Source organism: Castor canadensis, chromosome 18 (genome assembly GCF_047511655.1).
Source record: "Castor canadensis chromosome 18, mCasCan1.hap1v2, whole genome shotgun sequence".
Taxonomy (NCBI): Eukaryota; Metazoa; Chordata; class Mammalia; order Rodentia; family Castoridae; genus Castor; species Castor canadensis.
The window spans coordinates 14,250,482-14,275,661 of NC_133403.1; the positions used below are offsets into that span (position 1 = coordinate 14,250,482).

Consider the following 25,180-nt stretch of genomic DNA (forward strand, 5'->3'; position numbering starts at 1 on the left):
ATTCAGGGTCCAAGTGCTCTATCATTTGAGCCATGCCCCCAGTCCTTTTTGCTTTCGTTTATTTTTCAGTAGGGGTCTCACACCTTTGCATGAGCTCGGCCTTGGACCATCCTCCTGCTTCAGCCTCCCACGTATGACATCACACATCTGACTTGTTTTTTGAGATAGTCTCACTAACTTTTGCCCAGGCTGGCCTCAAACTGGGATCCTTCCACCTCAACCTCCAGTGTAACTGGGATCAAAGGCATGCGACACCATGCCCAGTAAAAGACCTAACTCTTTAAACCTGACTTTCAAGACCACTCTCAAACTGCCATTAAGCTACCTTCCCAGCTCTTATACTTCACCATTACTTTTTATTCTATTTACTCCAGATCTCTACCTTCTGCCATTCCACATTCCTAAATATACAGCTGAAAAAATCACTTCCTTCCCAGAAATCAATACCACCGCTAAGAATTAATTGCTTACTTTCATCAACTCCCTTACTACTTTTTTACACTTGTATTAAAGTATATAACCACAATCATGATAAACAGCTGTGCAAATGTCTCCTCAGTTAGAATATTAAGTTCCTAGAAAAAGGCAATACTTGACCTACTTTTTATTCCTAAGAGTCCCATACACAGTGAACATTCAACGTCTGATGAATAAATACCTTACTTTAAGTGCTTTTGGGAAGCACAACACTGGGGCGGTAATTGGCAGAGCCTCCAGTAATATTTTTCACAATATCTGAATCCTAATAATCTTTAAAAATAAAAATCACGATATATAATACCAGGTTAAAAACCTCACAATAATTAATAATGGTAATAAAATTTTTCAATGTAGCAATGGTAAAGAAGATGACAAAATTAAAAATTATGATAAACTCACTAGGAAAAGATACCTGATGACTTGAATGATGCAGTATGTCTGTTACTTTAAAATTAAAAGTAAATATGGGGACTGGGGATGTAGCTCAGTGGTAGAAAACTTGCCTGATTGGGTTCAATCCCCAGCACCACAAGAGAAAAAAACAAAAAACCAAACAAAACCAAAAGCATTTTACCAGGCATGGTGTTACATAACTATACTTTCAGCACTTGGGAGGCTGAGGTAGGAGGTTGTCAAGTTTTTTTTTTTTTTCTTCAGTGCTGGTACTTGAACTCAGGGCCTATACCTTGAGCCACTCCACCAGTCCTTTTTTTGCGAAGGGTTTTTTCGATAGGGTCTCACAAACTATTTGCCTGGGTTGGCTTCGAACTGTGATCCTCCTGATCTCTGCCTCCTGAGTAGCTAGGATTACAGGCATGGGCCACCAGTGCCCAGTGGGATGTCAAGTTCTGACACCAGCCTGAAGTACACAGAGAGTTCCTGGGCTACATAGTGATACCCTATCTTTTTTTTTTTCCTTCCCCTTGGCAATGGGTTTGAGCTCAGGGCCTCAGGTGCTCTTACCAAATGAGCCATTCTGCCTTTTTTATGATGGGTTTTTTGAACTATTTGCCTGAGGATGTCTTCTAATTGTAATCCTCCTGCTCTCTGCCTCCTGAGTAGCTAGGAGACCCTTAAAAAGAGGCTGGGCATGATGGCGTGCACCAGTAATCTCAGTTAAAAGGGAAGTAGAGATCAGAGGACCATGGTTTGAGGCCAGCCATGGTGGTACACACTTGTAATCCCAACCATACAGGAGACAGAGACTGAGGTCTAGACAAAAAGCAGAAGACCCTTCAAACCCCGGTACGCACAGAGCAAAGCAAAGCAAAAGACACAAAAAACCCTAAATGTGTAGTTGCTCCTCCTTGTCTTTTGCCCCTAATCAATTCAATCTGAGTCTTTAAGTCAGGTCATGCAATGTAAGTCTCCACGGGATCGGGAGAGGGACAGTAGACTGGTGGGGAATACAGTGTACAAATGGAGTTAAGAGAAGGTTCAAAATTAGGATACAGCCTAAAGTGTGAGTAAAGAGGGGTGTGGTAGAGGAAGGACTGGGATACAAGAAAAATGGTATTGGACAAATCAATCATTTCACTTGAGGTTGCTAAATGGTGACTTTTCTAATTTTATTATTCCTCTGTATTTATTAGCTGGCATTCTTCTAAAAGAAGGGCTGTGGATTAGCAACTGTGGCTATTTGCTTACCCTGATATGCAGATACTAGCAGATTTCCTACTAGAAAGACAGGAAAAATGTTTAATCCTTTCCCTTTAGTTACCAATTGAGGTGGTATAAGAGAGACCACGTTTTATCATTTGTATCTCCTACACCCAGTACAGGGTTCTCATGTCATTTCTTCACTCTTCCAAATTTTCTTACATTTTAATACCAAAGACTAACCAAATTTATATAGCATTAACAAATAAACCACCAAACCTACAATACAGAAAAGCAACAGTGCTCAGAATAATTCCACACAAAAGAAGATACACAACTAGTATATGGTACAAGAAACATAAAATGACCAATGAACATTAGCACTCCTCTGAGTACTTTCTGCACTGTGTAAATGCAAATTTTCATAAAACAAAGGAAGTCTTACAGACTTGTTTCATTTTGTACTGCTCTTCATAGGTACACCCAGAATCGCATGGACTGCAAAGTTAGTCTAGCAAACAACAGGAATATAGACTTGTATAGACAACATCTCCTTGGCAGTTCCATTAAAAATATGCCAGCAGAAACTCCAATTAGGGCTGGGTACTGGTGGCTCACATTTGAAATCCTGGCTACTTAGGAGGCTCAGATCAGGAGGATCATGGTTCGAGGTCTGCCCAGGCAAACAGTTTGAGACCTCATCTAGGACTCAGGACTTCAGATGATAAGCATTTATAGAAAACAAACAAATAAAAATAAGCTTATAGGCTGGGGGCATGGCTCAAGTGGTAGAGCACCTGTCTACCAAGGGCAAGGCCCTGAGTTAAAATCCCAGTACCTACCCCCCCACCCCCAACAAGCTTTATTTTTGTTGGCTTTGGCACCAGAGCCAAAACTTAAAAGATCTAAATCACTGAGAATAACTAATATTTTGAGTGCTCAAGAGTAGGAAATACTTTAGTAACACAGAAGCCAATGGTAAAAAGGAAGAAATGACAAAACTGCCTGCTTGGAAATTCAAAAGGGCCTAAATAACAGGGAGTCAGGTAAGGTTGCAGGCTATAATGTTTCTAGGCATAGGAACCTGTGAGATAGGCATCATGGTCACCACAAAATACTGAGGATGTGAGCCAGCAATGATTTCAGAGCCTGAGTGAAAAAGATTCTCCTCCCCACTGGCACTCTTAAGTGTCATATATACACACGGAATTGCCACTGCACCTTGTCCTGTTAGGATATGTTTTCAGTGGCAAATCATCGACCTCAGTAGCACATCACTCTCTCCTTAGGAATGAGGTACTCTCCTGAATATTTATACCCATGTAGATGATACACTACCTATATCCACTTTAAAAGCACTAGTGCAGCCAGCCAGGGTGGCATGAAGCAGGAAGATAGAGAGTTCGAGGGTAACATGGGCTATACTTTGCTAGGTGTAATAGTGCATGCCTGTAATCCCAGCATGCAGAAAGCTGAGAAGGTTGTCCATGACCTAGTACTAAGCTCTCTAGCTTGGTGGTACACACTCAATGTTGCACATACACAGAAGAGAACTTGATGCTTTGTGTTCTAGTCCCTTATTTCTTTTATTTATGTTGTTCCTTTTTGCCTAACATATTCTATGCCCAACATAGCCACTCACCTACTGAAAACCTGCTCATTCTCAGAGGATTAGCACTGATACCACTATCTCCCTGTTGCCTCACACCTACAGCCAGAATTGGCCCACCTCTCTCCTTTGTATCTGTACACCATTCTTTTCTGTACCTCAGTTCTAATACATACTAATACAAATACCTACTATTCATCAGATTTCTGATCTATCAGTTTTCCTATTTCAGAGGCAGACACTCATTTCCTTGGACTAGTGTATCTAATAGAGCTTCATGGAGGAACATATGCTAGAATGAAAACCCAAGAAATGATTATTCCTAAATAGCTATGTATTTTTAAATGATTTTACTGGGATGTAATTCATATACCATACAATTCACCCACTAAAAGTTCACACCTCAATGTTTGTTGGTATTATAATCACAGGATTATGCTACTATTACCACTATCCAATTTGGGAACACTTTTAATAACCTTGAAAAGAAATGGTTAGGGATGAGGCTCAAGTGGTACAGTGCTTAGTTAGCAAGTGGGAGGCCCTGAGTTCAAACCCTAGTAACACAAAAACAAAACAAACAAAAAACACTCCAATGAATTAGCATTCCCTTCCCACTCATCTCCTAACTCTACCAGCCATAAGCAACTACTTTTCTACTTTCTTTCTTCTTTTTTTGTATTACCATGAACTTGAACTCAGGGCCTCATGCTTGTTAGGCTTGTGAGACAGGTGCTTTACCACCTGAGCCATTCCACCAGCCCTGTTTTGTACTGTTTTTGTTCCCCCCCCACCCCAAGATAGGGGTCTGAGAACTATTTGCCTTGGGCTGGCTCTGGACCACGATCCTCCTGATCTCTGTATCCTGAGTAGCTGGGATTACAGGCGTGAGCCACTGGACCCAGCCACTCATCTACTTTTTTGTCTCTATAGATTTTCCAACTCTAAATATCTTATAAATGGGATTATGGTATCTTTTCTGATTAGCTTCTTTCATTTACATAATGTTTGTAAGATTCATTCATATTGTAGCAGTGTCGGTACTTAACTCCTTTGTAATTCATTGTATGGATCTGTCACATTTTATTTATCCATCATTAATTGGCCATGTGGACTGTTTCTACTTTTTAGCTATAAGAATAGTATTGCTATGAACATTTGTGTGGATACACATTTTCATTTCACTTAGGTATATTCTTAGGAATCCTTGCAGTGCTTGTTAATCTTGCCTTTTGATCACAGCCATCCTAGCATGTGTGAAGTGCTATCTCATTGTGTGTGCATGGTTGTTTCATGGTACTGGGGTTTGAACTCAGGACCTCATGCTTGCTAGGCAGGCACACTACCACCTGAGCTATTCCACCAGCCCTCACTGTGGTTTGATTTACATTTATTTTCCTACAGACTAATGATGCCAAGCAGCTTCTCATCTTCTTATCGCTCATCTGAATATCCTCTTTAAAGCCCATTCAGATCTTTTTAGCCATTTTTAAATTGGACTATTTATCTTTTTATCATTGAGTTGTAAGAGTTCTTCATACATAGTCATCCCTCAATATCTGAGGGTGAATGGTTCCAGGATCCTGAGAATATTAAAAGCCATGGATGCTCAAATTCCTTATGTAAAAAAGGAATAATGTCTGCATACAACCTCTACACATCCTCCCACACACTTAAAGTAATCTCTGGATTACTTATAATATCTAAAATGATGTAAATGTTACATAAATAGTTATTATACTGTTTAGGGGATAATGACAAGAAAAAGTTTGTACATGTCTGTACAGATGTGTTCTCCTCTCCCCAAATACTTTCTATCTAAAGTTGGACAAATCCAGATGCAGAACCTGTGGATGCTGAACCCATGGGTGCACAGGGTCAACTAGATTCTAGCTATGAGTCCCTCATCTATATGACTTACAAATATCTTCGTTTATTTTATAGGTTGTCATTTCACTTTTTTCACGGGTTACTTTGTAGGTCAAGGTTTTAAAGCCTGATAGAACCCAATTCAGTTTTTTCCTTTTGTTCCCCATGCTTTTGATGTCAATGCCTAACACAAGATCACAAAGATTTATTCCTATGTTTTCTAATAGTATTATAAATTTTAGTTCTTAAATTTAAGTTTTGAGTTAATTTTTGTATAGGTACAAGGAAAAGATTCAATTTCATTCTTTTGCATATGGCTAACACAGGAGTCTCAGTCAGCATCATCTGTTCAAGACTATTCTTTCCCCACTGAGTGGTCTTGATACCCTTGTCAAAAATCAGTAAAGACAGATTTATTTACTGATGCTCGCTTCTCTTCCATTAATCTATGTCTATTCATAAAAATGTTTCCAGATATTTCTGGTGTAATTTTAAATATGAATAATGATAAATATAACCATACTTCAGTAAAAGATTTTTCAATATTTACCACCCTACAAGTAAACAACCCAGCTACCTTAAGATCACAGGTGGTGTTGAGCAGCAGATTGGAAGGCTTGAGGTCACGGTGCAGAACATTAGCTGAATGGATGTATTTTAACCCTCTGAGGATCTGGTAAAGAAAATAGCAGATATGGTCATTGCTGAGGTGTTGTGTCTTCAAGAGCTTGTAAAGATCTGTTTCCATGAGGTCCTGTACTATATATCTGTTTGGACAGGTTAAGGTAAAACACCAAATAGTTACACATAGCAAAGCACTGAAAACAATATTCACCCTCTCTCTACCCTTCTTCTAAACAGCCCATTAGTATTAATACCATGCAACCTACAAGGGAATGAAGAAACTGAAGAAAACTTCCATGGAAGAAATCTGAAGTTAACTCTTTGTTTAGGTCCTATAAAACAATAGGCATTATGCCTGCTTGATATGGCTGGATATGGGTCTAGACTGTGACCAGAAACAGAAATATTGGCCAACCTTGAGTCTCAACTTCCCTGGTCTCCAAACTGTCTGCTTCCAACAAACCTTCTCCAAAGCTTAGAGGGTGGTGGCCAGCAAGCATCAAATGCTCCCCATCTCTTTGGCCAAGCAGCAATCTATAATATCACTACTCTTTTTCCCTTCCTTCTTGTTGCCACCCTTCATCTTCCATTTCTTAATGACCAACCATTAAAAACCTTTGGAAATATGGGCCTAGAAACACACTGCTACAAATCCAACCCTTAGTTTTTTTTTTTTTTAAATTCTTTGATTGCTGTTAAATTTCTATCTATATAAATGAGACCCAAAGTAGTAATGCTAAGGACAGGGTTTGTGCTGGTTTTTACTCCTCTTGCTTTTTTTGCCTAGCCACATATCTAAGCACCTAAAACAAAATTAAAGCCTTTAGCTTTTAACTTCACCATAATATAATTTCATTAGTGGTGTTTTTGCATTTTATTCATTTGTGCACAAATACTGTTATGTTTCATGCTAGATGAGCTGCAGCATGTGATAAAAGACTTAAAAAAGCCTGTCATCTGCAAGAAGCTTATTTTCATGGTGAAAGGTAAAGCAAGACCAACAGGTGGTAGCGACAGGAGGCATTCACTTAAAATACCATTATAACTTATTAACAGAGCTATTTAAAAATGGAAAGAGCTGCTTAGAGACAGTGAGCTGCTGCTGTCTAGAGGGATGGATTGCAAATTGGACAAACTGATATGAAATGCTACATTAACCTGAATGTTAACTTTCTCACTTGTGGCTGACCCTTTTTACTATGCTTAAGACCTCTACCTCTCACATGCAGCCATTGTACAGGCACCATTCTCTGGACCTGCTTAGTCCAGATTTGAATGTTGGCCAGAGTTACTGGCATAATTCCAGTGCTGGCCCAGCCTTGAAGATCATGAGGCCCAGTTTCTTCGTTTTAAAGTTGAGGAAACTGCATGTCTAACATTAGAACAGTATTGATTTGACCAGGTGGATTACCTAGGGTGTCCATTTTCTTATTCAAGTGCTCTTTCCTTTCCCTTTTTACTGTAACAACCATCTGTTAAGCCCTGGTGTGGTGTTTCAAGCCTTAATCCCAGCTACTTGGGAGGCAGAGCTCAGGAGGATCATGGTTCAAGGTAAAGTTGGTGAGACTTCCATCTCAGCAAACAAGCCAGGTATGGTGGTGCAAGCCGATGTGGGAGGCCTAGGAGGGAGACCATAGGTAGAAGGATGCTGGTCCAAGGCCAGCCTTGGACAAAGTGATACCCTATCTGAAAAGTAACCTAAAGCAAAACGACTAGAGGTGAGACTCAAGTGGTAGAGCAGGCGCCTAGCAAGCACAAAGCCCTGAGCTCAAAAAAACACCAGCACCACACACACGCAAACACAAAAATAATCCAAAGGATGACACACAACTAGAAATGACATTAACCAAGACTTTCCATAACCACACTTAAAGAAAATCTTTACTGATTCTGACAGAGGAAAATGCTGGACTTATTTAATCTAAAACATACTGAAGTTAAATTACCAATGACTGATAAAATGAATCAGAGAGAAAACTTAGGTGATACACTAAGTGGCAAGCATTATTCCCCTTACATGTGCTTTATGTACTTTTCTGATAAATCTAGGAATTTTCAAGTTACTCAAGAAGGTGACCAAGCAATGAAATTAGCTAGCTGCCAGAAAAGGATACACATCTTTCATTTGCTCGATGGTTGGTGCTCGAATAATATCATTGATGCCAATGATATTCTCATGTCTGAAGCGTAGTAAGATTTTTATCTCCCTCAGCGTTCTCTGGCAGTAGGTCTGGTGCTCAAAAGGGCTGATTTTCTTGATAGCTACTCGAACTTTGTTGAAATTATCATAAGCAGAGCTGAAAAAAGAAAAAAGGAGAAAGATGGTATTAAAATCAGCCCATAGAATATCTTGGTAGAAAGAAATCAAATTTTTGAAGTATTAAAATTTTAACACTTTGTGTAAATGCTTATTTCACACCTATGACAACAGCAGGTATGTTATCCACAAAAGGGCTTCAAGTTAGGAAGAAAAGCATCTGACACAAGACAGAAGATCTTGAACTTCAAACGTAACAGAGGGCCTGGTCCTGTTAGCCGGCTGGATGCCCATTTTTCATAAATCCAAAATGGGTTTATGCTAGATACACAAAAATGCATTTTCCATTGTCTTAAACAGCAACTGCATCCTGGTAAAGAGTACTCATTTCTGCCTCTAAAACAATATCTATTGTATTAAATTCCTTTGGCTCAGCAGCCATTCGAATAAGCATCAACTACAAAGTTGTCCCTAACAAAAATAGACCCAAGGGGATACCTAGGTTGCTTGTATTAGCTTTGTTCACTCTCTTTTATCTTTTTTTTTTTTGGTGGTGCTGGGACTAGAACCCAAGCCCTGAACATGCTAGGCAAGTGCTTTACCACTGAGAAAAGCACTCAGCCCTCAGCCCTCAGCCCTCAGCTTTATACAAAATGACATGACTTTTTTTTTATTATTATTATGATGACATGATTTTGTAAAGAATTGTTTTCAAGAAACTTCTAACCATTGAATAAGTTTTGTAACAAAGATGTAAGATAGCCTTCAAAAGATAGTTTCACAGACATTAATACAGAGCTCAGTGCTTTCTAAGTTGTCCTTAAGGTCTAATAATATAATTCTAAGCAGAAGCAAGAATAAAAATACCTTCAATTTCACAATAATTTAAATATTGGTTATTACTATTATCTTTATTGACCAACATTCTACCGAAATATTTTCTACAAAAGCACTTTATGTTAATAAACAAGGTCCATTGACCAAAGAAAGGAAATAATACCCACAGGCATTAAGACCTTACTTCTTGCTTCCTCTGTAGTGGTAGAAACATGAAACAGCTAAAATAACTTTATTCTAAAATTTGTGCTTATATAATGATATTTATTAGTCTACTCTAAGAATTACTGATGGAGGCTAGAGATGTGGATCAAATGGTAGAGCGCCTGCCTAGCAAGCATGAGGCCCTGAGTTAAACCACAGTGCTGCAAAAAAAAAAAAAAAAAGCCAACCCCAAAACAAAAACTGATGTATTCTGATTCTGTCACAACACTATGCTCTAGAAGACCTTTAGTTTGAGTTATTTCACACTGCCCTGAACATACTGCATTATCCCCAAATACTTTGAAATGAAATACATTTCCTTAAGTCTAATAGTCACTACTTAAATATTATTTTGCTTTGGGTTGCTGCATTAAGGCCCAAACTAGTGATTTTCAGGTAGGGAGGTAAAAGGATAACTTAAAGCAAGCACATTCAATTCTGGGAATAATATTTTTGGAAATAAGATCACACCTTCCAAAGAGAGCACAGACTAAAATAGTTATAAAGGACTGAAGGTGTATAGCTCAGTGGTAGAGTGCATGAGCCCCTGGGTTTGATCTTCAGGTGTCACAAAAATTAAAAATAGCAACAAAAAAGTTAATACTGGCTTAAACTCAACATTATAAATTTTTAGTTTTAATGAACACAGTAGTCAAACCTGGTAACAAATTTCCCTTACAAAAGTATAATCTAATAAGACTGTTGCGGGGAGGAGCTTGTGGTCAGTGTGTCTCTCTTTTGTATCAATACACAATGATCAAATAAATAACCAATTGACATCTTTTCAGTTAGAAAGCCTGAGATCATCCTCATCCATCCTTACTTGAAGGTGTGATCCTGTCTGCTTTACTCGGGCTTTTTTTTTTTTTTCAGTACTGGAGCTTGAACTCAGTACAAGGAGCCTTGACCTTGAGCCACTCCATTAGACCTATTTTTGTTAAGGTTTTTTTTTTTTTTTTTTTTTTGAGATAGGGTCTCATGAACTATTTGCCCAGGCTGGCTTCCAACCATGATCCTCCTGAGTAGCTAGGATTACAGGCGTGAGCCACCAGCGCCTGGTTAGCTTTTTTTATTTTTATTAGTACAATCATCATAGGATAACAAAGAATTCTTTCCTTATTATTATTATAACTGTTATTGGTGGTATGGAATCTGAATTCAGAGTCTCACAATTGCTAGGCAGGCTCTCTATCACTTAAGCTATGTCCCTGGCCCTTTCTTTGCTTTAGTTATTTTTCATGTAGGGTTGTGAATTTTTGCTAAGGGCTCGCTTCAGACTACAATTCTATTACCTTTGGCCTCCCAAGTGGCTGGGGTTACAAATAGACACTACTATGCCCAGTTTATTGTTTGAGATGGAGTCTTGCTAACTTTTTGCCAGGGCTAGCCTCAAACCACAATCTTTCTGATCTCCACCTCCTGAGTAACTGGGATTACAAATGTGAGCCACCATTCCCCACCTAAAGGTACACAAGGCTGTATCTCAGCATAATAAAGGCCTTATATGACAAGCTCACAGCTAACATTACACTCAACAGTGAAAAGCTGCTAAGCTTTTCCTTTAAAATTAGGAACAAGAAAAGGGTACACATTCCCAACATTTCTATTCAGTGCTGTAGGAGAAATCCAAATTAGAGCAATTAGGCAAGAAAAACAAACTAAAGGCATTTAAATTGTTTCTTATCTTCAAAATGTTTACCTCATGGTAGCCAGGAAGAGAGCAGAAAAGGAAGGGAGGGAAAGGTAAGTGAGGACAGGAGGAGAAAGAGGCCAGTGTCTCAATATTTCTTTCAAAGGCAAGCCCCTAAGTGACCTACTTTCCTCCCACTAAGACTCACCTTCTAAAGTTTATCATTGCCCAGTAGCACCATCAGCTGAGGAGCAAGCCTTCAACATATGAACTTTTTGGTGGACATTTAAGATCCAAACCGTTAACAAGGGAGAATAAGACATGTTAAAGGGCTGGGGAGATAGCTCATTTGTAGAACATATGTTGTCTAGTAGACCCAAGAAGCCAGCTAGACTGCCCTCATGTCAGGACTGGCTGCTTTGAGCACTTCATGGAAACCTTGAGGTTGCTACACAGCAATCACAACTGCTTGCTGTGGAAGCACAACTCTGGCTCCTAAAGGCACTGTTCTAGCCATGACTGTCTTAACATCTTGTGCTGGAGATTTCTTTTTTTTTTAAACTCAGACATTTGATTTTTTTATTTGAACTCAGGGTCTTGAGCCATGTTCTCAGCCTTTTTTGCTTTATTTTTTGGGAGGAGGGCAGTACTAGGGTCTGAATTCAGGTCCTCGTCCCTACTATCCAAGCCATGCCCCCCAACTCTTTGATTTTAGTTATTTTTTTGCCTGGTTGTGATTCTATTTATGCCTCCCATGTACCTGAGATGACAGGGGCATGCCACCACACCCAGCTTTATTGGTTGAGATGGTGTCTTGCTAACTTTCTGCCTGGCCTGGCACCATGATCCTCTCAATCTCTACCTCCTGAGTGGCTGGGATTATAAGCATGAGTCACTGCATTCCACCCTGCTTTAGTTATTTTTAGATAGGGTCTTATGCTTTTGGCTTGGAGTGGTGGTGGCAGTGACAGCAGTAGCGGTGGAGCTGTGAAGAATGAGAGAAGAGAAAATGCAGGCCCTGATTGCTGGAAGAGTTTCTAAGAACTTTAACACTTGTGGCTGTAGCACCCAGGGCCTGAACATAGCCGTAACATTTGAGGGTGTCACTTACTGCTGCCCCAGTCTGCAGAGGATTACAAAAACTGTCAAGAGTTTGGGATTACTAGTACTGGAAGAGCTTCACCTGGGTCACAGCAGAAGGAACATAGCCAAATAACTGGTAGCAATGGGACACACAGGGATAGAGGGGAGTAAAACCTTTTTTATATTAAGAGCCACATGAATCTCTTTAAAAAATAACATACAAGTGAAATACCCTTAATGAGGAAAGCACAGTTATTCTGGAATTCTTGACCAAGACAAAAAGTTCTTTAAAAGAAATGAAAAATAATTATTAGAAGAGCGTACAAAAAAAAATCTTATTTAATCTCACTTTCACCTGATCAAATCTTTAAGGGTGGAATTGTGTGTGTGTGTGATTGTATATTTTAAAACCACACTCTACTGATTGAGCAGAGATGTGGCTCAATCAGTAGAGTGCCTGCTTGCAAGCACAAAGTCCTGAATTCAAACCCCAGCCCTACCAAACAGATAGATAGAGAACAAAAAAGGGGAGAAACTTTATTTGGCCCCGCATTGGATTATTACTTTCTATGTACTGAGAATTATACTAACATTAAAATACAAAGATGATTTTTTTTTTGAGGTCCTAGGGATTGAACTCAGGATGATGCATTTGCTAGGCAAGTGTTCTATCATTTGAGCCACATCTCCCAGCTCTTTTTACTTTGTTTTTCAGATAGGGTCTTAATGCTTTTGCCGGGAACAGTCTTGGACTGTGATTCTCCTTTTCTGCCTCCTGAGTAGCGTGGATTAAAGACATGCACTACCATGTCCAGTTGCCCCAGTCATCTTAAACGAACACAACCTCAAGTCCCAGGCAAGTCTCACCCTAACGCTCCTCTATCTTGGGGAATGGAAGGTGAATACACTCATCTCAAGTCTTAAAACAGATTCTACTATTTGACAATAGTACTGAACTATTGATGACTACTGAACTAATTGATAACTAATGAACTACTGATAGAAGGAAAGCAGATGAATCAGGAAATAGTGCTGAGTGAAGCCAAACCAAAAGAAAAGTACTTACATATAAAATACAATTTAATTTAATTTAAAGCAAGATCAGTAGGGCTGTTGGGGCTGGCGGAAGGGAATTACAAACGAAAACTAACTTTTTGGAGGTGATGGATATATATCTTCATTGTGTTGATGGTTCCATAGGTATATGCCAAAGCTTATCAAATTTTACATTTTAAATATATGCAATATACTGCATATCAGTTACTCCTCAATAAAACAGTTCAAACAAAAGGAACCAGGATTCTTTGCATGTATGGTCATTCCAGGGCAGAGATGTGGGAACAGATTCCAGAAGCACATTGACCAGTAAATGTGGAAATTTAAAAAAAAAAAAAAAAAAATCACAAAATTCTGGAGTAGATTATTTAATAGACGTTTTGTGATCACTTAGGGAAGTAAAGAGAACTGGCATTAGTCAATTATGAACAAATCATGCTAAACTAACTTCACTTCCTGTTTTGATAGGGTTACCACAACAACAGGAGAGTGAGGCCAGAGCTGTGGTGAATTCATCATGCCAACTCATTTGTGAGACTTCATGTTAGGATCACTAGCAAAAAAAAAAAAAATGTTCTTGCTCTTGAGAAACTTTCAATTTAGTGAGGAAAGGAGACAGGAACACTCATTATAATTCTTCTAGTAAGCACACAAGAAAAATCTAGCTACATTAATTCCAAATAAGGGTATTAAGGGAAGAATTAAAAGGTGAGTCCTACAGAAGCCATTATCATGAAGGATAAGTAGGCTTTTGATATAAAAGCAAGGATACAAAGAAAAGCAAGAGGAAACACATGGGAGAGGGAAATGACCAGGACATCCACGGGGACCACTCACCTAGCACTACCTCTTCCCATGAAACGTTTATGGGTTGAGGGGACCATGCCCACCAAGAACCCCAAATATCCTTGCACCTACACCTGACAGCATTTTTTTTTTTTTTTTTTGCTAGTGATCCTAACATGAAGTCTCACAAGAGCAGAATACCCCTCCAGTGTGCATTAAGGGATAGCTAAGGGACAGTTATGTGCAGGTCAGCTTTGCACACGGACTGTGCAAGGCAGGCAGGCCTCACTCACTTTCAAGCTCACAGTGGAGGACAGCACGATGGCTGAGGAAAGAAGAGGGCTACACTCATGGAACTGCTGGCAGAGAACACTAAGAAAGCCTGAGAATTTTCTAGTTGATCTGACTTAGGTCATTAGCCACACCTATCATGGGCAGAATTTAAGAAGATATTTAATGTTCCTTAACTTAATTTTTATGGTATGTGGGGCTCCATTTGTATTCTCACTCCAAACCTTGCAAACATTAGGGGTCTGGGGAGGTACACCCCAAGGGTATGGAGGCCAAAGAAAGTTTTGAAAATCCTAATTTAGAGATCTAAGGATGCCTGTGGATGATTTGGATGGAAGAGACAATGATTCTGTCCTCCCTGCAGTCATAAGAGAGAGCAAAGTCAGAAATTTTTAACAAGTCACAGCAGGCAGCATTGCTAAGGAGAAATGATGCTGGGAAAAGAAGTCTGAGGACACAACACAGAAGCAGTAAGAGAATGAGGAACCAGTTAAAGAGAATGAGAAAATAATAAATAACTGACAGCCTTTGCTGTCCAACTCCAAAGTCCATATGCTTAACCACACAACCACACAGACCAGGGGAGAGCAGTTTTTCAGAAATAAGGAAAGAATTTCAAATAGGAGAGGCTGAGATGGATAACAAATGGAAAGCATTCACTGAATCTGTAACAAGATGATGTGTGGTGACCTTGACCTAAGTAAAAAAAATGAAGAGGAAGGGGGACAGAGTGGAAAGATAACAGTTGACTAAATTTTAAAAGAGTGGTAAAAAGGCAAGGAGGAGGAGAACTAGAAAATCCAGGTAAACAACTGAAAGAGGCACAGGGTGTTGTGAAGGCAGTGGGTGAGTTAGAGGAGCAGGAGGTATAAAAGAGGTGAATGAGGAAGGAAAATCAGTGCCAGTAAAAAGCAGACACTGGTGGCAGAGGTGTGGAGGCCTATGTGAACCTGGGGCAATGGAGCACCTGCAGTAACTGGGACACACAGAGGCCTGGCAGCAGTTGAAGGTAGAGATGTAAGCAAGAATCAGGCCATATTTAGGTATCTACAATGTTATCCCACAAATTTACCAAAGAATGTCAAGTAGAGTTAAATCACAACAACATTTTATAATGTTCCCTTAGGCAGCAACTTGCTGTGGGGGGGAAATGGAGAAGGTGGTGTAGCATCAGGGTAGTATGGAGGCAAAGATTCCTTAAATTCAACCAATTCAGAATGACAGCATGGCCACAACTCTGGATAAAGGGGTTCAAGGCAGATTCCGAAGAGATGGGTACTTCTTACTTCACAATTCCGAAGAGATGGGTGCTTCTTACTTCACAAAACTTATGTTTCCTAGCTGGGTCTTGTTTAAACTGTCTCCATCCAATTACACAAAATTCCTCAAGGGCAGAACTACAGGCTTTAACTTGCTTGTATCTTCTTTATAGCAGATGTAGCCAAATTTGCAGGGGAAAGTAAAATACACTTTCCAATGGAAGACTTGCTAACAAAAACTCTGTAGAACAAGCTGCTAGCCACAAGGTCTTGACAACTTGGTTTGTACCTATTCTAGACCCCCTTTCTTTCCAAGATAACCAAAATTATAAGCCCAGGCCACAAATCCTACTCAATAGCCCAAGGATATTTAAAATGTAGTCTCCCACACCTTGAGGGCCAGCTGAAAAAAAAGTTTCTTCACAGTGGAGAAACCTAGTATATACCAACTTCAACCAAATGATCACAAATTTAACATCATTAGTGATGTAGCTAACATGTACCCTCCCATGTGATATAACAAGAAGGGCACTTCACCTCTGTAATACTCGTTTGTAATAATCTTCCCCAAACCCATAACCCCAGCCTAAAATGAGAAAAACATCAGATAAAGCCCAAATTGTAGGCATTCAACAAAATACCAGATTAGTACACATTAAGATTGTCATGGTCATGAAAAGAGGGAAAAACTAACACAGACCAGAGGAGGCTAAGCATATATGACAACTAATGCATGTGATATGCTGAATTTGATCCTGGAACAGAAAAGAAGGACATCAGTGGAAAAACTGGTGAAATCTGAATAAAATCTGGAGTTTAGTTAATAGTAACATACCAATGTTGATTTCTTAGTTTTGATAAACATATACTTTAGAAATGTAAAATATTAACAAGGGAAATAAAAATTGGGTGAGGGGCATACTATCTTTGCAACTTTTCTATAAATCTAAAATTATTTCAACTTACGTTGGAAGGTATTCAGTTGGGCACTAGTGGCTCACACCTGTAATCCCAGCTACTCAGGAGGCAGAGATTAGGAGGATGGAGGCTTGAAGCCAACCTGGGCAAATAGTTCCCGAGACTCTTTCTTGAAAAATACTCAATACAAAACATGGCTGGTGGAGTGGCTCAAGTGATAAGAGTGCCTAGCAAGCATAAGGCCCTGAGTTCAAACTCCAGTACCGCAAAAAAAAAAAAAAAAAAAAAAAAGGGTATTCAACAAAATTTCTAAACTTGATGAGGGCATGGCTGAAGTGATAGTAGAGTGCCTGCCTAGCAAGTGCAAGCCCTGAGTTCAAATCCCAGTACTGCCAAAACAAAACAAATCCCCCGAACACATTAAAACATCACTGACAACTTACCTAATTGACTCCCTCCCCCACCCCCTGCCAGACAGGGTCTCACTATTGTAGTTCAGATTGGCCTTGAACTCACTATGTAGCCCAGGCTGGCCCTGAACTCCCAACAATCCTCTTATCTCTGTCTCCCCAAGTGTTGGGAATATAAGTATGTGTCACCACATCCAGCTTCTAACCCCTCCCTCCCCCAGTACTGGGGTTTGAACTCAGAGCCTTGCACTCACTAGGCAAATGCTTTACCACTTCAGCCTCACCCCCAGCCCTGGATTGTTTTTGAGAGGGGGAATCTCACTAACTTTTTGCTCAGGGTGGCCTAGAACCATGATTCTCCTGATCTCTGGCTCCTGAGGAGTTAGGATTGTAGATGTGAGTCACTGTGCCTGGTCTCTAATTGACTTCTGTAAGTTAAATTACAAAAATTACACTTTAGTCATTTGATATTTATTGAATAACTACTATAGACTAAATACTCTGCAAAATGAAATAAGTATCATCCCACTTGCCTTTCTCACTCTGCACATCCTTAAAAATAGGGATGCTATATGAAGATATTTATTGCAGCACTACCTAAAAGGATTAATACATGATGGAATATTAATAATAGGTCATTGTGTAGCCATTAATATAAGGGTGAAGATTATATTAACTAAAGACAAGATTCAAAATAAAATTAGACTACAGTTGAAAAATATTTATCTGGAAGAGACAATTTCCTAAACACTGTAAGATAATGGGGTAAGTGACTTAAGTTTCTTGTTTATTTCAATGGAAGGAAAACTAACCACAATAATGCAGGTTATATAAGACAAGAAAGCTTAAAGTAGGAAAGTAACTTTAGTTTTTAAATGATTTTCTGAAGTTCGAAATACTTTCACAGGTTTTTGCTTTCAGCTATGATGGAAAAACAGAGACTGGTTTACACTCTTGCCTTATACAACTTAAAACAAAAAACAAAAAAACCCAATAGGCAATATATATATGAAACAACAATTTTCGATACTGAACTACAGACAGCACAGAGCAGTAAGAAAGGTGAGGCCTGTGTTTGACTCATTTACTGCCCGGAGACTTTTCAGGCTGCATTGCAGAAAAGAAAAACCCAAATGGAGCCTGGTAGTTTCCCTGAGCCCTAATTATCTACATTTTTCACTGAGGACAGTTTGGGGTTGGAAAGTCCAGGTCATTTAGAATTTGTGGGGCAGAGTAATGGAAAGAAACAATACAGGGAGAGTTAGGGGAGATCTGCACAGGGCTCCCTTTGAGTCTTCAGCCGAGTATTAACTAGAGCACATGAAATTCCAAGGCTGGACAAAGAGTAGTTGGAAAGGAGCATGTGGAACAAATCCAAGGCTGGGAAAAGTCCTTGTGCCATCAGCCAGTGAAGAAAGACCTCTTACCACACAGGGCATCAAACTGAATCTTCATAAAGGTACTGATATGGGGCCAAATTAAGTCTTTGACTAAAGGCTATTTACTGTGGGTGGACCTGACTAAGAAAGCTTACAATCAAGCCTTGAAAGGATCAAACTGTTTCCAGGAAATAAAGTCCAAAAATTAAATGTAAAGGAGTAACAACAACAATAAAATCTAGTACTGAATAATGTAAAATTAACAATGTTTGTTGCATTTAATTGGAAATTACTAATATTCCAAAAAGCAGGAAGCTATGCTCCATAAAGAAAAGAAAAATCCACCAAAAACAGACCCAGAAATGACATTCTTGCTACACAAGAATGTTGTAACAGCTTCTCTAAATATACTGCATGTGTGAAGAAAATAGAAGAGCCTGAGCATAGGAAAGAGAAAAAAGGAAGATACAAAAAAGACCCAACTCAAAATTTCTAAAGATGTAAAAAGTACAGTGGTTAGAATTTTCAATAGATTCTACATTGATGAAAACTTATTGAAATAAGGCACAGCAATATATAAACTACTCAATATCTAACACTAAAGAGGGAGAAGTAAAAGACTGAGACTTGGGGGAAAACAGTATCATCTGGACAATGTCAGGTGGCCTAAGATATATTTAATTGGACTCTCAAACATCTTCACATGTATAATTTTTTGGGGGGGTGGAGGGGGAGTGGGATTTGAACTCAGGATGCTGCACTTGCAAAGCAGGAGCTCTACTAATTGAGCCATACCTCCAGTCCATTTTGCTCTAGCTATTTTGGAGACAGGGTGGCCATCTATATTTGCCCAGGCTGGCCTCGAACCTTGGATCCTCCTGATCTAGCTTTCCAAATAGCTGGGGTTTTAGGCATGAGATACTATAGCGCCTAGCCCTCATGTACAAAAATTTAAGGGCAAAGTAACTATTTTCATAAAAGTGGTAGTATCAAGGAAAAAAGAAACATACAAGTGCTGCTAAACACTGGTTCTAAAACTAAGCAATAGACGCTGTGAAAGAAACTACTTAAACAGGACCGAAAACTTTCTGACATCAAAGTATTACCCCAGTACAGTGCTAGTACTTCACAGCTGTAATCCTACTTACTTTAGTGGGATCGCAGTTTGAAGCCAGCCTGGGTAAATAGTTCAAGAGACCTTATCTCAAAAAAACCCATCACAAAAAAGGCTGGTGGAGAGGGCTCAAGTGCCTGTCTAACATGCATGAGGCCCTGAGTTCAAGCCCTAGTACTGTCTCCCATCCTCCCAAAACAGTATTATCCCAGACTAGTACATTTTCACTTGGACACATAGGAATACTTCTGTATATTTGGACTGAGAAATATGAGCCATTTCAAGTGTACTGATACTGTATTTACTAGCTAGGATTGAAAGCAGTCTTGTTTGGGGAAAAATGTGGTATGCAGAGTTAAAAAAAAAAAAGAGGCCCTCCAAAGTGCTGTGGGAAAAATTGTACCTTTTGTGCTTTATATTAGGAACTTAACACTATTCTTAAGACTTTGTTCATTTGAATGCTTTACTTTTGTGGTAGAGTCCCTCTTACTGATAGATTTCCCTTCTCCTTCCCCTCTCTCATGCTGGGGACTGAACCCAGGACGTCAGGGTGGGGCTCTACCATTGAGTTACACCCCAGTCCACTTCTCTCTCTCTCTCCCTTCTTGCTTTCCTTCCCCCTTTTCTTTTCCCTTTTTTTTTTTGGTGATACTGGGGTTCGAACTCAGTGCTTTGTTCTTGCCAGGTGGCACTCCACTATTTGAGCGACATCTCCAGTCCTTTGGGGGTCTCATTTTTGCACAGGGCTGACCTCAGACTAGAATCCTACTACATAACAGGGATCACAGGCACACTGCAATATGTTCAGCTTATTGGCTGAGATGGGGTCTCAGGCTTGCCTTGAACTGTGAACCTCCCGATCTCCACCTCCTGAGTAGTTAGAATTACAGGTATGAGCCACCATGCCCAACCTTGCTTATTTTTTGTAACATTAGTTCCTTCTTCACCATCCCTGAACATACTTGGTTTTTTCCTATATACATATGAGTCTCTCCACAACCCTGAAAGTAGGACGCTGAGCACTCTTACCAATCTCCAGTGCTGGGAGAAGCCAAATAAAGCTCAAGAGGAATGAGCCTATCTGATCCCTGCAACTATACTTCCACTACTTCATTCTTACACAAGCTGTCTGTATCATGAGGTTTGAGCAGCCATCTCCACACACTGCCTTATATTGAGTTCATTTTATACCACCTACTCCTGGATCATGTCTCCTTTCAATACCACATATACTATCATGTAAAAATCAAGAACTGTTAACCTGGTTAATGTAGCACTTTCAAGTCTTGTTTTTCCCTACACAAAGACTCTTACTTTTGGTATATTTTGTATGAGGCAGATGTATATTCAGGAGCAACTAAAGTACATTAAAAAAAAAAAAGAAATCTTAGGCACTTGAGGGTTTTGTTTTATAATATATGACTGATAGGACTGGAGATGTAGCTTAGTGAGATCGCTGGCCTAGCATGCATGAAGTTCTAGCTTTGAATCCTAGCACCTCAGGAAAGAAGGAAGATAGGGAAAGAGAATGAATGGGAGGAGACAAGAGAGAGAAAGAGAAAGGAAGAAAAGAAAAAGATAATGTTATTGTACCTAATAAGTACTATTAAAGATTTGATGTTTCTTGGGTGACAAAATATAAAGAACAACAAATATCCAAGTCTGTTAAATTTTTCATTGTGCTGATATAAAACTAATAAAACATTCAAACTGAGATCAAAAGAAAATTCTGAACAGACTCACGGCATGCATTCACTTTGTATTAATTACACTTGTTACACTTACTGATGCACTGCTTTGCTTTGGTTTGCTAGTTTATTGAGTGTTCCCTCCCACCAACCCTGGCAGTACTGGGTGTGAACTTAGGGCCTTGCACTTGAGCCAACCCTTCAGTTTTTCTGTGTTAGTTATTTTTCAGATAGGGTCTTGCCCTTTTTGCTTCCGCATCAGACTGTGCCTCCTTTATAGCTGGGATTACAGGTCTGCACCATCATGATCAATTTATTGAGATGAGGGTGTTGCTAACTTTTTGCCTGGGCTGAACTTGATGCCTGATCCTCCTGGTCTCCACATCACCCGAGCAGTTGGGATTACGGGTATGAGCCAATGCACCCAGTTTACTACGTACTTCTTAGTAGGCACTGCTCTATGTTAATATGTGTGGACTTCTTTCAGAATGTGGTAGTTGAATGATGGCAGCCAGGAGAAAGGCATTTCAGAAGGAGCTGCAGGAAGGCGCTAAAGCGCAGGAAGTTGATACAAGGGCTGGACGGTTCAATACAGGTGGAGTTTATAATCTGTTGAGGGAAAGAGCAACAGGTGATGCCAGAGTGAGAAAGATGAGAAATCTACACTTATAGAAAGTGAAAGTGGCTCAATCAGAAATACAGATACAGAACCAAAGGGGGCTAAATCTAGAAACAGGAAGACTAGCATGAAGACTGTAATTATAATACTCAAAATACTTGAAACCCATCACTACTTTGAAATTATAGTTAGACCTCTTGCTTGTCCTTGCTATTTAAGTCACTAGTTAAAAAAGTACATATATTAAATGTTCTCTTCATATTGAATATTTCATTTATTCAAAAATATTGCCAATTGCATAAAGATCTACGGCACAAAAAGGCTAAGAAGAAACTCTTGTAAAAATGGCAATTTATAGATTCAGGGGAAATAACAGAAACAGGGAATTATTTTAAAAATCTGTATCTGTAAGAAAGGATGATCAGTTTCCGATCCTGAAGGAAGGACACTGAATACCTTTCTCAAGTATGTTAAGTACTATGGTAAAATAGTGAAAATATAAAGTTTTTTGACCTTATAACTTTTTTATGAGGGAGATATAAAGAGACACAGATATTAACATGTATTATCACATTACATTAATATGACCATATTATAAAAAATTATGATAGATGCTGAGGAAAACAAATAATGTAGTTTATCTTATTAAGATAACTAGAAGCTTGGTTTAAATTAGGGTTTCAAGGAAGGCCCTTCCTTCTTAGAAAAGTTAGAGAGGACCTTAAAAAGAGACCTGAAGAATGAGCAGGAATTAAGCAGGTTGAGAGGTGTCAAAGGCATGTATTCTACTAGCAGAGAAGGTGAGATATTTGTGGATTCCTAAGAAAGCCACTGTCACTAGAATGTACCAAGCATGGATCACAGTGAGGCTAAAGAACTAAGCAGTGCCTGGAAATTATGCTAAGAAATTTATTGTTTAAGTATGCTTTATAATAAGCTTTAAGCTAGGGAATAAAAGCACCAAATTTGTGTTTTTAAAAAATTATCTCTCCAGCTAAAATAGGAACTGAACTGCAAAAAACAAGAAGAAAAAAGGAAACTAAAGCAAGCCATCATACCAGAGATAATAAGAAAGCAGCTTGGATTAAGCAATAAGCACAGAACTGGCATTTTAAGCAGGTCAGCTCACTGTGTAAAACTGTACCACCCACTGAAGGACACTGAGCACCCTAGGCCCAAGGACACTATGAACCAGCAGCACTTTCAAGTTAGTAAGATGACTTTTAAAAAAGAAAAGAAAAGAAGTGCCTCTGGATAGAGTGATAAAGCCCATGAAGTATACAGTTTGAAAACTAGAAACAAGAGAAGATCGCAAGATTGAAAATGAAAGGTCACCGAGGCAGTGCCTTAAGCCTGTAATCCTAGTTACATGGGAGACAGAGATGAGGAAGATTTCAGTTTGAAGCCAGTTCAGGCAAAAAGTTAGTGAGACCCTCATCTCAATCAATAAAAGTTGAGCATGGTACCACATGCCTGTCATCCCAGTTATGCAGGAAGCAGTCCAGGATGGCCTGGGCATAAATGCAAGACCCTATTTCAAAAATAACTACAGCACTGGGCTGGTGGAATGAATCACATGGTGGAGTGACTGCCAAGCAAGAGTGAGGGCCTTAGTTCAAATCTTAATACTTAAAAAACAAAACAAACAATGAGGGCATCTAGAAACCACATGTGAAAAAGCCAGATTGTGCTATAAGGGTCAAAAGTCAGTTGTGCAGATGGCAGACAAAAATTTGCAATATGTAATACATTAATTCTTACAACTTCAAAATATGACAAGGACACAAATTAAAAATAGGCTAAAGAACTGGGCGCTAGTGTCTCACACCTGTAATCCTAGCTACTCAGGAGGCAGAGATGAGGAGGATATTGGTTTGCAGCCAGCCCAGGGAAATAGTTTGTGAGACCCTATCTTGAAGAAGCCCATCACAAAAAAAGGGCTGACAGGGTGGCTCAAGAGGTAAGAGCATCTCCATAGAAAGCATGAGGCCCTGAGTTCAAACTTCACCGTCCCCCTCCAAAGGCAAAAGAATAGACACTTTCTGTGTAATAATACACATGAAAATATGGCTGATGAGTCATAATGAAAATCCAAATTAAAACCACATATCCACAAGCCAGGAATCAATGGCTCACACCTGTCATCCTAGCTACTCAGGAGGATTGCAGTTTGAAGCCAGCCTGGGCAAACAGTTCAGGAGATCCTATCTCGAAAGGTTCTCAGTTCAAACCCCTGTACTGCAAAACAAACAAAACAACAAAAACACATGCCTACTATAATGGCTAAAATAAAACACTGACCATAGCAAGGGCTGGGGAGGATGCAGAAAAGCTGGAACTTCCAAACACTGAAGGTAGGATTGAAAAATGGTATAGCTACTACAGAAAACAGTTGAGCAGTTTCTGAAAAACTTAATGAAGCTTACCAAGTAACCCAACAACTTCAATCCTAAGTATTCACCTAAGAGAAATGAAAATATATGTTTACACAAATGTTCGTAGGAGCTTAATTCATAACAGCTCCAAAGTAGAAAAAGCCAAATGACCACCAAAAAAAAAAAGGATGCCAGGTGTGGTGAACACACACTTGTAGTCCCAGCACTTGGGAGGCTGAGTAGGAGATCAAGAGTAAAAGGCCAGCCTGGCCTACATAGTGAAACACTGTCTCAAAAAAGGAAAAAAGAAAAATTAAATTAAAAAAAATGGGGGGGGGGAGGGGGAAAACAAGCTGTGGTACATCTATACAATGGAACTCAGCAATAAAAAGGAAACATCAATAAACAAGGATGATTCTAAAAAACATGAAGCTAGATACCAAAAGAGTATATTCCATTTATTTATCTATCTATCTATCTATCTATCTTTGGCAGCACTGGGGTTCAAACTCAGGGCCTCATGCTTGCTAGGCAGGCACTCTTAGAGCTTGGGCAACTCCACCAGCCCCCCCCTTTTTTTTTTGTGATGGGTTTTTTCTTTTAGAGATAGGTTCTCAAGAATTATTTGTCTGGGGGTGGCTTCGAACCATGATCCTCTTGATCTCTGCCTCCTGAATAACTAGGATTATAGGTGTAAGCCACCCCGCATAGCTTCCATTTATTTTAAATACTGAAAAAGTTACAACTAATCCTACCATGTCAGAAAGCTGATGCAAGACTTAAGTACATACATGTGTCAAGATTTCATTTTATTGTATACAAGGAAAAGATGCATTTACCTTTTTTTGTGCTAAGGACTGAACCCTAAGCAACACCCCAAAGTCCCAAAAGATGCACTTTATCGCATAAAAATTATGGGGTTGATTTCCTTTCATGATTCGTAACATCATATTGAAAACAATTCCAAGGGAAATGTTCCAAACAGGCTTTCAGCAATGGCCGTATCATTAGAACAAATGCCTAGCCTTCCACTGTCGTATCTAAGACTTTCATATAAAATTTCTGCCATGTTCAGGTTTTCTCCCTATCCTCT

The 25,180-nt window shown here is 39.3% G+C and overlaps 1 protein-coding gene across 1 annotated transcript in view; it reads right to left on the reverse strand.

Annotated features, from left to right (window-relative positions):
* Positions 1-25,180, reverse strand: part of Mapk1 (mitogen-activated protein kinase 1) — a 93,543-nt gene that overhangs the window by 36,535 nt on the left and 31,828 nt on the right. The window contains exons 2-3 of the mRNA XM_020160760.2: positions 8,296-8,478; positions 6,135-6,324 (exon numbers count right to left, since the gene is read on the reverse strand). Coding sequence (XP_020016349.1) covers positions 6,135-6,324; positions 8,296-8,478 — 373 coding nt within the window. The remainder of the gene's footprint in view (positions 1-6,134; positions 6,325-8,295; positions 8,479-25,180) is intronic.